General features: G+C 36.3%; 1 protein-coding gene across 6 annotated transcripts in view; it reads left to right on the forward strand.

Annotated features, from left to right (window-relative positions):
• Positions 1-13,330, forward strand: part of LOC124795113 (protein nessun dorma-like) — a 224,006-nt gene that overhangs the window by 187,686 nt on the left and 22,990 nt on the right. For all 6 annotated transcript variants that reach the window (XM_047258967.1, XM_047258968.1, XM_047258965.1 and 3 more), the window contains 2 exons: positions 6,102-6,223; positions 6,313-6,653. In XM_047258967.1, coding sequence (XP_047114923.1) covers positions 6,102-6,223; positions 6,313-6,653 — 463 coding nt within the window. The remainder of the gene's footprint in view (positions 1-6,101; positions 6,224-6,312; positions 6,654-13,330) is intronic.

Here is a 13,330-nt window from a genome sequence, read left to right on the forward strand (position 1 = left end):
AGTCTTGAGTACTGCTCCAGTGTTTGGTATCCGCACCTGTTGGGATTAAAGGGAATCATTGAAGTAATTCACAGGTGGGCTGCTAGATATGTTATAGGTAACTTCTATCAACATGCAAGTATTATGGAAACGTTTTGGAAACTCGAATGATAAACCTTGGAGGGAAAGTGGTCTTCTTTTCGAGGAACACTATTGATAAAATATAAAGAACCTGAATTTGAAGCTGACTGTAGAATGATTCCAGTGCCGCCAATGTACATTTTGTGTATGGGCTGTGAAGATAAGATAAAAGTAATAAGGGTGTGTATGGAGTCATTTTTCCCTCGCTCTGTTTATGAGTGGAGCAGGAAAGGAAATGACTAATATTAGTACAGGGTACCCTCCACCATGTGCCATATGGTGGCTTGGGAAGTATATATGTAGATGTAGTTATAGTTTATAAACCAGACTCAGTTCATGTATACTCTGCTTGACTCTAGTCATACATGGTGGGAGTGTTAAGTCTAGTATTATTTCCATTTTGGCAATGTTTAACTACATTCTGGATTTTCTGACAAGGCAGTAGTAGTAAATGTCTCAAAAGGACTGAATAGAACTCATTCCATTTGTCGTCAGCCCATTGATCTGGTACACAGAATCCAATTTGTCTTCTAAAACTATATCTGAACATGCCTCAGAAATCCCAGTGATACCAACCTACTACTGTGTCACACTCTGCGATAGGCATCCCTGGGTGCGAATATGGGGGAGCATGTCATCAGCACACAACTCTCTCACCCGTTGACAGCTCTTGTGACCAGCCCCATTTGTGCTCCACTAGTTTTCATATAAAGGTGTTAATGTTCAGTGTATGTAGAGAGGAAGCCTTGTGGGATGCTGCGTTTATATTTCCTCATTCTGAATTTTTTCTTTTTCAGGTTATATTGTTTGTTAATGTGATGATTCTCTGTTGTCTGTTATTTATTTTGTTAAGAAAGGACTCCATCCTTGCTGGGGTACCTTTAACGCCACACAATTTTAGTTTCACTCATCAAAACAGCAATACTGCAGACTGAATTTTGATTGGGGATGCAGAACTTGTACTGTGATGGCACGGATAGGAGTGAGGACAGATGGTTGATGGGAAGGGTATGTGGTATGGGAGGTAGTAGGTCAGTCTAAAGTTGTTGAGGTAGTTTTTCTTGTAGTGGGCTGACTTCAAGTGATCGATATATTGTGAGATTCCAAGTCTTTACTCGTTTCCATGTAATAAATAACAGTTACCTTCTTTTCCCAATTTCGTAGTTGCCATTTTGTTTTCTCCTGATGTCGTGGTCCAGCTATACGTGCCATGTATTTAACTGCGGACTTAATTTCCGATTGTAGTGGAGTGAGGGTTGTAAGAGATCTGCTACATTTAAATAACGCACTACGACGAACTCACTAAAAACTGTTTCCATAATTTTTCTATATTCAAGTAAGTCCTCTACTCTCAACAAATGATAATTACAAAGGTTTTCATGTTCATACATGATGCTTCAATGTTTGACCGAAACCATAAGTTTATACTTAACTTGAGACAGCATGGCATAGACTCTATAGAACAATATTTGTTGTTTTTTTAGTGCTCGACCTTTGTCGTCAGGCTCCTTTCTTCTTTGTTGTCCATCACACCCACAAACCATGACTGCAAAGTGCAAGTGTTCCCTTACTGCCCAGTCCAAATTTCACATTAGTCGTCGCTTTCTGTGCTGTGACCACATTTTTCTTTCTCATGTTTCAAGAAACCTGGGCACAGTAGATACTTTTTATGCTACTACTAATTAAAGTCATGTTATTCACAAGAGCTTCTTTCATTGGTCTAGTAAAAGGAAGTTGTTATGATTTATAGCAAGATGTACCACTACGGATTCCCCCACTAAGACATCATGTAGAACAACTTACACAACTAGAGGTAGTGTGGTTTACCTCACACCCAATCCATAAATTATTATTATTATTATTATTATTATTATTATTATTATTAATTTTTTTTTCATGTCTTTACTTCCTTGGCTCCACATGACATTAGGTATAGGTCCCCTCTCAGTCGTACGAAATTCGTTCAGGTCTTGTTTCCTTTGGATTCACCAGACCTCAGGTATACATTCCCTTTTTCCTAGGTAAACGTAACCTCTCATAATCCTACCTCTCTAGAAATCTGGATACATCCCACCTTCATGCTTACAATCATATGCCTAGTCTCTGACCATACAGTTTTTACCATTTCTAATACTGAAGATTTCTACTCAGCATAGTGATCATACTCAAAATCTATATAAGATATTAATTTCTTACCTCCTTCTTTTCTCTTATCACTCTTATTTCTCAAATTGTTTTTATTTATGTGTTACAGAACTGCCTCTGAATAACTTAGCTTATATTAGTTATTAGTGCACCACTTTGTAATTTCTTAACTTATACAACTTGTAACCCCCCCCCAGCGAGCGTGCGTGCGCACGCACACACACACACACACACACACACACGATGTCACTAATATAATCTCCAATCATTCAATTTGCTGGAGGAAACCGAATGTTTTCATGGGAAAAAAATATAAAACTTAAGTCTGTGTCACTGTCATGTTTGTCACGATCTCTCAGTTGTACCTGATAAAACAGGGTATGACCACCACTATATGGTCCAGGTAAGAGAAGGGTTACAACAATAGTAACATATGCATATAGAAGGAGGGAGGATAGAATTGGTACTCCTAATGGAGCAGAAAGGAAAGGAAGTAAAAGTGCATTAGGATCAAGGAGAAAAAGAAAGACAATAGACCCTCATTTATCCTAATGTCTTTGTGAATTACCTTTCTGGATCTTAACAACCATGTGAGTGTTCACACACACACACACACACACACACACACACACACACACACATATGTACTAGTGTACTTACAAAAATCTATTACTCATCTAGTAGTTGATCTCCTCTATCAAACGTGCATGAAATCCAACTCATTGTTTATATAGAAGGGGGAAAATATGAAATCCCAATACAAAAAAATTTTTAAAAATTGGGCAATTTTTATTAAGATTGTGGGAATAAATCTACCTTTCTGCAATGAATTACAGAGAGAATACTTATGTTTTCAAAATATTAGTGTAACTGTACCTTTTTAATAGCTAACAATTATGTTGGCAAAATCTCTCTAAGATAGTAGAGATAGTTTGAAAGACAATACAATAGTTAAAGAGGAAGAAATTGCCTCATAGAAAACTGAAGTGCGAAAAAATAAAGCAATTAATTTGGAACCTGGCAGCTATCACCCCTCCTAATCTGCAAAGATGACTGATTATCCTGAGGATGTAAACATATTTATTCTATCAGTGTTATAAAGTTTTTGATCTTGTGTGTTATCTAAATACTTGGACCTAGCAGATGCCACTGAACATATGTTTTACTTGCACCCCATGAAATATTGTGATATTTTTCTTGCGAGCTCGTGGACCAATATTTTCTCTTAAATTTTCCCTGAAGAATCTTCCCACGATTTAAATTCCTCTGAATGAGCTGTTCTCCATTCCGCTGCTTCATCTTGTAAATGTTCTAGTGCAAAATTTATTTTTTTATTGTCATCCCTTTTCTGAGGCATAGATTGAGAAAATACTCCTAAGAAATATATCTTGTATGTACATATCCTTCCAGCTTAAACTTTGGAAACTCCTTAGCACAGCCAACTCCACTCCCTTTCCACTTTCTATTTGTAATTTTTTCAAATAAAAGCGGTGATAAGCCTATGCGGATGTAGCACTTTTGCTTGTAAGTTCCTGTTTAGTGTCTTGTAATTCCTTCCATAATTTCTGTGACTCACTCCTATTATTAATAGTATGAGCCACATAATTGGAGACAGTGCTGTTGGCATCTACTTTTCCGTGTATCTTTTTCTCCACTGTTTCTTGTAGGCGCGTCTCCAAATTAGTTAAAGTATTTGGATAATTAGAAATTGCAATAAATTTTTTGTTTAGTTCTAATATTCCTACCGTGTCTTGAGTCTCTGAGACTTATATATAGTTTCATAATTGCTTGAACGTGATTGCTCTAATTTTGTCATCTTATCATTTACAACTTTAAACTGTATTTTCGCTTTTTGTCTAACCGTATCAGAATGGATCAACTATTTTAGGTTTGAACTCCATAGGTAAATTAGCTAATGTTTCCTCTAATTTGGAAATATTATCTATTTTTGTGGCTAAATCATCAAAATTTTTTTATTATGTTTAGGTAATTCATGTAGTTTATCTGCTTTACTTTTGCTGTTCATCTATTTCCTCCTCTTTTTTTTTTTTAGGCGTCTCCTCTAGTTTATCTAATGATTTAAGTCTATCTAGACTTTCCGCTAAAACCATACTGTTTGTACTTCTGGTTCTGAAAGGCATGTTATTTCCATTACCGTACAACTTAAAGTGTTTATCACACAAAAAATGTTGTTTATCAACATATCTACATCACCCAATGTTAATCAACGTCATTCACAGTCAGTTATAGCAGATTAAATAACTAAACACAAATTCTGGAGGCAGTACACTGTACAACTAGGATAATTTGCCGCACCAGCTGCTGAAGTCAGCTGCGCTGCCATTGCCAAGTGATGGAATGTTGCCATCTGAAGCTCTCACAGCCCTAATCGCCGTCAAAACTGCTCACTGAAAATCTTCTCTGTAGTCTGCTTATCTTCTTGTGATTTATGTGCCGAGAACATACTCCAACATGTGAACACGTTAATAATGTTTGTTGTTGACCTGGTTGCTTTGGCCAACTGGTATTTCTTTTGTGAAAGATTGTGACAATGTAAATTGTTTGCATTTAATTAAAGTCACAATCCCTTTAGTTTGAAAAATCTTGCTGTGGTTTGTACCGTTACAGCATATATGCTTACGATACAGTTCTTGATGGCAGGTTTGCTTCTGTAACCCTCAACAATGATATATATCTCCTCATTTTCCATACAATTTTAGTTTTAATTTCTTGTTATAGCTCTTTTATTTTATTTCCTCTCGTCCATGTCCAGTCACAGTCACCACACAAGGTGGTTTTTCTTGTTGTGGGTTGACTTCAAGTGATCGACATATTGTGATATGCCAAGTCTTTACTTGTTCCCATGAAATAACATTTACCTTCTTTTCTGAATTTTCCAGTCACCAACTTTGATTTGTCTTGATGTGGTCCAGCTATGCAACGCCACATATTTAATCATGGACTTCATTTTTGTTTGCTGTGGGACGAGGGCTATAAGAGAGATTCTACATTTAAATAACTCACTACGATATCACAAAACACTGTTTCCAAAATTCTTCCACATTCAAGTAAAGTATCAATTCACAACTACTGATAATTAACAAAGCTAATCAGACAGCGTGTTCATACATGATGAGTCACCAAAACTATAAGTTAGTACTTAATTCAAGATGGCATGGAGTCTATATAACAATGTTCATTTTTCGTTAGTACTTCACTGTTGTCGTCAGGTCCCTTTCTTCTTTGGAGTCCACAGCAACCCCAAAGCGTGACTGCAAAGTGCAAGTGGCCACTCACTGGCCAGTCCAAATTTCACATCCATCATCACTTTCTGCACTGTGTCCACGTTTTTCTTTCTCATATCCACACACAAATTCCAACAAACCAGGGCACAGCAGCTGCTCTTTAAGGTACTATTAATCCAAGTCATATTTTTAAATGCACACCTGTCATTGGTTTAGTAAGAGGAAGTTACTGTGCTTTATGACATATACCACTACAGTGTGAATGACTCACAAAGTAGTAGTAATAATGTAATTAATACTGTTTGGCTTGAAATAACCAGGGAAGCAAAGGGTGAGAAGGAAATTGGTGGAAATGAAAATGTTAAAGATAAAATTTGATCCAGCATAATGATAGTAACAATATAATAATTGATATGTGATAAAACAATGTACAATGGTAAATTAGAGTAGTAGTAGTGACAATTAAAAAAATAAATAAATTGTGTTATTGTAGGACTTAAAATTTGTATAATTTTGTGTTTGATAATTATAATCAGATTTCCATTATTAATCTGTCATTGTGACATTTCACCCTAACCACATGTGTTTTAGGCCATTTCCTCTGTTACAAGAGGCATTGGACAGTGCATCTGCTGGAGATACAGTCGTGGTCTGCCCTGGAGTGTATGGGATACGTGGAGTGAGATGCTTGGAGAATGGTGGTAAAATGACAGGTATTTGGTCACTTACTCACAGAAATATATCACCAAAATATGCTGTAGTGATCACCAAAACAGACTAAATTAGTAATTTAATTATTTAGGTTTTAGCACTCCAGAAGCGACAGTAGTCGCTGCTCACGATGCTGGTAATGTATTGATAGACTGTACAGGAAATGATTTAACACTGGAAAACCTCAAAATAGATGGCCGCAAAACAGATGTTGCTATATTAGTGCGCTCCGGAAGACTGATGATTCGCAATTGTCACATTCTTGGGCGAGAGAATAGCAGTACGTCCAGAGGAATTGTGGTATTTGGCAAAGGGAAAGTTGAACTTGAAAACTGTGTCATTTCCTGTTTTGGAACAGCCTTGTATATTAACACGGAGGCTGAAGTATGTCTTAAATCATCCCGCATCTGCTCGTGCCACATTGGAATACAGGTCAGTGACCTTTCTGTAATGCACTATGTATTGTTTCACAATAAAGGTTTTTATTTTGTATTAATATATCAATGTAGTGAACATCAAAAATTATTAACAAAATACCCTGTTCAAACCATATCTTTCATTACGGTCATAAATGTGTTTAATTAGAACTTTTTTATGATCGTAGTTTCACTGTGTGAAAATGAAAATTGACAGAATTCAAAAATAATTACATGCCAGGGGAATCTCTCTTCTGTCATCATAAACAGCTGATTCATTAACAATTGTATCTTTCATTGTTATCAGTATTTGACTCTCAGATGTTTTAGTATAATGATATGAAAAATGTAGTTTACCTGTGTTGAGATGCTAATAAAGCCTCATCACCATTATTGTGGGATTGTGTAAGCATTTGACTCAGTACCACACCAACATTTGTTAATGAAAGTACAGTTAGTTTGGAGTCTATACATTTCTAACTTACAGCCTGTTCCATCTTGACAGAAGCCATCTGTTTCTCGGTCACCTCCTTTTAGTTTATGCTGAATGAGTTGATTAACATAATAATAATAATAAAGATTTTATTGTCTTTAGGCCATTACAGCAATTGACAACGTCAAATGAAGTTACAATTTATAATACAGTGTGATAAGGTATTGACTACTGAAATATTTTAGCTTATATTACAATAAATGTACAGTGGGTCATCTGTTGGATTACTGCATTTTACAGTTGAAGAATTCATTGATATCATAGAACGGGTGGGCAGTAAACCATTCATGCAGTCTTTCTTTGAATGTATGTTCAGGAAGATCCTGTATGGCATGTGGCAGCTTATTAAATAGCTTGTGCCCTGTGACTTCATAGCTATTTATTGATTTTGATAGTCTGTGGTAAGGCGTGTATATGTGTTTGATGCTTCTTGTGTTGTAACAATTTACATTTTCTCTACGTTTCACATCTTGTAGGTTCTTCTTCGTAAAGATTAAGACATTGTATATATAGAGGTTTATTACAGTCATAATTTTTTGTTTAGTAAATAAGGGTTTGCAGTGAGCCTTATGTGAAGAATTTGTAATTATCCTAATGGCTTTCTTCTGCAATAATAGGATGTCATGTATATGACTACAGATACCCCACAAGATAATGCCATAGGATATTATACTCTGGAAAAATGCAAAATAAGATGATCTGATGTATGTTTCAGGTACACAATTTCTGAGTTGTCTTAATAAATAAATTACTCTAGATAGTTTACTACTAATATAGTTTACATGTTGGCCCCAGGATAACTTTTCGTCTAAATAAACTCCCAGGAATTTAACAGAACTAGCGTCATCAGATAGTGGCTTGTCTCTTAGAGTGAAAATTATCTGCTGAGTTTTATTTTCATTTAGCAGGAAACTATTTGCTCTGAACCAATATGCTGCATGAGTGAGTGTATTTTCAGCACAGGTTTTAAGATCATTAAGACTGTTACTGCCATGGAGAAAAGTCGTATCATCTGCATACAATACAGTGGTGGATCTAATAAACGAGGGGAGGTCATTGATCATTATCAGAAACAGGAAGGGCCCCAGTACAGATCCCTGAGGCACACCTACTTTAACATTTTCTATGTTTGACATTTCCTTACCAACACAAACTACCTGTTTACGGTTGTTGAGATAAGCTTTTAATAGTCTGAGACTGTTTTCTTTGATGCCGTAGAATTCTAGTTTCTCTAGTAGTGGCATGTGCTCAACACAGTCGAAGGCCTTGCTTAGGTCACAGAATGAGACCTGAGCAAAGCCTTTGTTCTCAAAAACTTTGAGGATGTAACTGACTACCGTGTTGATTGCATCAATGGTCGACAGATTCTTCCTAAACCCGTACGTATTGTGTAGCATTAATTATTCCTAGATTCTCAAAGTGAGATGATAATTGTTGGTACATGATGCATTCTATTACCTTGGAGAATGTGGGTACTATTGAAATAGGCCTGTAGCTAGATGGAGAGTCTTTATCTCCCTTTTTGTATACTGGGACGATTCTAGACAGTTTTAACTCATCAGGAAAATATCCCTCAAGTAAGCACTTGTTTATGCAATGGGTTAAGGGGTAGAGAATGCAGTCACACACTTTTTTTAGCAGGTTGGATGATATGCCATATATATCTAAGCTATCAGATGATTTCAGTTGTTTTATGACCCCTTGTACATATCTAGGCGATACTTCGGAGAAGGTTACCATGCTTGTATTTAGTGACTGTCTACCCCAATTTTGGGAAAGTAACTCTGATGGACTAATGTCTGGTTTGATAATTGCGTCTCCTATTTCTTTCACTGAATTAATAAAAAACTCATTGAGTGTTTGTGGTGGGATATTAATTTTGTCTTTTTTAGTATCTCTGGCAGCACTGTTAATTACTTTCCAAGCAGTTTTGCATTTATTGGTGGAATTATGTATGCTGTTGGCATTGTAGGTTTTTTTGGCTTGCAGGATGGCTTTTTTGTATTCATTCCTACATTCCACATAGGCTGATTTGGCACAGTCAGACTTCATACTATTGTATATGTTGTACAGTAACAAAACTTGTTTCTTTAGATCTGTCAGCTGTTTAGTATACCATATATTTTGTCTGTTTTGAGATCTGGATTTGTGGCTGCTGTCCATTATTTTGATTTTCTTTATGGGAATAGTATGGTTAAATAGGGTCAAGAATGCATTAAAAAATCTATCAAATATTATTTTGGCTGGCAGATCATTACTTGATGTGTAATGTCCATCGACACTACAATGGCCAAACCAGTCTCTGTCAGCAAGGGAATTACGAAATGTGTTAATTTCTTCCATGATTCTGTTGATATGTGTTTCTATTGTATACAACTCTGCTCTGTTTTTCATTTATGCAGTATTAAGTCCTTCTCTCTTGACACTGTTTTGTATTTAATCTTTGAGCGTATATCTTTCAACTTTCCTTTGAAAATTTCATTTCAAGCAACTGAATTCTTCTTTAGTCTTTAGTAATTTGCTTCCATATGTTACAATAGGGGCACCCATTATTTGTAAAATTTTAACTTTGTATTATTGCTCATCACTGGGTATCCTGTGCATTGTACCACATATCATCTGACTCTTATTTAATTTATTAGTGATGTCGTCTTCATACTCTTAGCCAATATGGAAGCTTAACTTCTGAAAATGTGACACCTGTTCCATTGATTGATCATCGTGTACTGTTTTAAAGCATACTGGAAATCTTCCTTCGAAGACCATTACTTTATTATTTTTATGGAAATTGTTAGACAATAGCTCTTTCATATTTGATTTAAAGGATATGTTGAAAATTGAATGTCATTTTCTGTCTTCTGAATACTTATTTTCCAGCTGCAAAGAGCAGGGTATTTATATGTGTGTGTCCTGTTAATCTTATACCATGTTTAATTTCCCATTTCCATTGTCTAACAGTGTTGTCTTAGTGTATGCTGGATATAGAAGGTGAAAGGCTACACCCTAGTTTCACTCTACTGTTGATCTTTATTGGAATAACAGTGCAGTGTCAGACAAAATTTGTGACTGGATTGGGCATTTCTTGGTAGGGCGGACACAGGATGGATGGAGAGTTATCGACAGATGTGGGAGTAATTTCAGGCGTTCCCCAGGAAAGTGTGTTGGGACCTTTGCTGTTCATATTGTATATTAATAACATTGCAGATAGTGTTCATTCTTTTTGCCGATGGTGCAGTTACCTATAGTGAAATACTGTCCAAAAAATCTGGACACATGTTTAGTCAGATCTGGGTCAGATTTCAAATTGTTATAGACAGCTCACTATAATAATTCATAAATGTAAAATTTGCATTTCATAAAATAAATTAAAAAAAACTACGACTAAAATGTAAGCGAGTCAAAATTAGAATCAATCTACTCATACAGATACCTTGCAGACTTCAGCTCAATCGGTAGGATACTGGGGAAATGGGAGCAGCTTACAAGACGTACTTTCGACACTCCCAGGTTATTTCTTAAGTGTGTGGTACCCATATCAACTACTGGGGTCTGTTGACTGCATACAAAGATGTATAGCATATATAATCACAAGCTTCTTTGACTTTACATACTGCTGTGTCCAGGAATTTCCATTATTGTTTTATGTAAGGATAAATTGTCTTAATCTGAATTAACATAGAATTGTTACTTCACTGTTACTGTTAGAGTGGCTATTGGAGTATATGGGGGAGGGGACAGTGGTTTAATCTCAGCAAACAAACATTCATCAACACAACCACCAAAGTAAAATTCATGGGTGAAGGATCAGAATCATTTCTGGTCAAAACTGGTGTTTGGCAATGTTGTGGTGTGTCTTCTACCCTCTTTATACTCATTTTGGATAAAGTCATCTGAGACTGGGAAAAATAACTTAAAACCAAAACTACTTAAAGATCATATGAATTGGAGACCTAAAAATGACATCCAGATTTCTTGCCTAGCTTTTGCAGATCATCTAGCAATACTAGTAGATGACAGGTTACAAGACAACAGCAAATGAACACGTAGAAACTCCCAAGGAATTTGTTGAAAGAGTTGGTCATCAGATATTCTTCCAAAGCCCAAGTATATCTGCTCAAACCATCGCACTGAAAGGCTGATAACAAAATTTGAAAAAATCAAGAGAGTCTCATACTTCAAGTATTTGGGCAAATTCCTTGAACCTGTAGGGGGAGAGAGAACAGCACAGAAAATCTGAACGCAAAAGCTTACACTAAAATGTACATCACCCACAGCAAAAAATGTATGTCCATACACATGAAAAATAGCCACTAAAATATCCTTATTATCTTGTGTATCTATTTGTATTCGGATCCCACTCCAGCTACTGCTGGGTCTGGGTGCTGACAAGTACTCTCCATTTGGCTCGGTCCTCCCACCACTTTTCTTCCTCCTCTTGATGCCATGTCACACCTCTCCTTTCCACAGATATTCTCACTCCCACTTTTCCACAATGTTCTGGGGCGCCCTCTAGGTCTTTTTCAATTCATCTTTATTTCTTCCATAGTTTTGGGGAGTTTCTTAACATGCCCGTACCATCTTAATCTCTTTTTTCCAATTTCTTTTCTCATACTTTCTTGTTTAAGATCCTTTCTAATATCTACATTCCTTATTCTGTCCTTTCTTGTTTTTCCCTCAACTGCTCTGAGAAATTTCATTTCCCCTGCTTGCAGTCTGCTCCAGTCCCTTTCTGTCATTGTCTATGTTTCTCCTCCATACATGACAATAGGGAAGTAATAACTCTTATACATAAGGAGTTTTGCTTTTTCTAAACCTTCCTTATTCCAAATCAGGTGTTTTATTGTTTGGTAGAAATTACTTCCCTTCTGTAACCTCCTATTAATTTCGTTGGTTATTCTTCCATCACTAGATATTTCACTCCCTAAATAAGTGAAACTGTCTACCACTTTGAGGGGTTCTCCATTCAAAGTAATATTCCCATTGGTCCCTTTGTCTCTTCCAAATACTATTCCTCCACTCTTTTCTTTATTTATTTTTAATCCATACCTTTTACTTATTTCCCTCCACGCATCAAGTTGTAACTGTACATCTACCTCTTTATCACCCCAGATTACCATATCATCGGCAAAAATCATCTGTTGGGCTTTTTCTTTTACTATATCTTTAACTGCCCTATTCATTCCCTCCATCACAACATTAAAAAGTGCAGGAGACAGAATACTTCCTTGTTTAAGTCCTTGTCTTATTTCAGAGTATTCATTGTTCCCCAATGGTGTTCTAATTCTACAATTGTGCCCATCTTCTATACCCATCTTTTTCATTTCTTCCCAGAGTCTTTCCCTGCTAACTGAGTCGTATGCCTTTGTCTGTGTCTGTAAAAACCATTATCCCCTTTTGTTATACTCCCAACTTTTTTCCATCAGTTGACGGATAGGAAATATCAGGTCAATTGTGCTTCTTGCTTTCCTAAACCCATGCTGTTCTTCACTCAGCTCCTTTTCTATTTGTTTCACTTATTCGATTTAGTAAAACTCTTTCAAAAATGTTGGCTGTATGACTCATAAGGGTTATTCCTCTGTAGTTTTTCCAAAGTCTTTTATTGCCTTTCTTGAAGATGTGAACAATGTCTCCTCTTCTCCAATCATCAGGTTTTGTACTATTTCTCCACACACTTGATAGTACTCTATATAGCCACTGCATTCCCACTGGACCTGCTGCTCTTATCATGTCCACTGATAACGTCATTAGGTCCTGGGGCTTTCCCCCCATTCATCTTCTTCACAGCTATTTCCATTTCTTCCCATGTAATTTGTCCTAATTCTGCTTACCAACTTCTCCCAATTTCTCCATTGTTTGTTGTTTCCTTGTGTACCTGCTCCTCAGCATTTAACAGTTTCTTAAAATGTTCTCTCCAGAGATGTTTTATATTCCCTGGATCTTCAGTCACAGTACCATGCTCTGTTTCTATCGTTACTGGTACTTCAGAAGGCTTCCTTTTATTTTTCATCATTTTATAGAACATTTTCTTATTGCTCTTCACACCTTCAAGTTTCTTTTGTAAACTCTTCCCATGCCATTTTCTTTGCTGTTTCCTCTATATATCTTTTATGGTCCTCGTCATTTTTAGTTTTCCACCACTTTCTCCATGCTCCATTTTTTCTTCTAACTGCTTGGATTGTGCTATCATCCCACCAACTAGT

The sequence above is a fragment of the Schistocerca piceifrons genome, chromosome 4 (assembly GCF_021461385.2).
Source record: "Schistocerca piceifrons isolate TAMUIC-IGC-003096 chromosome 4, iqSchPice1.1, whole genome shotgun sequence".
Lineage (NCBI taxonomy): Eukaryota > Metazoa > Arthropoda > Insecta > Orthoptera > Acrididae > Schistocerca > Schistocerca piceifrons.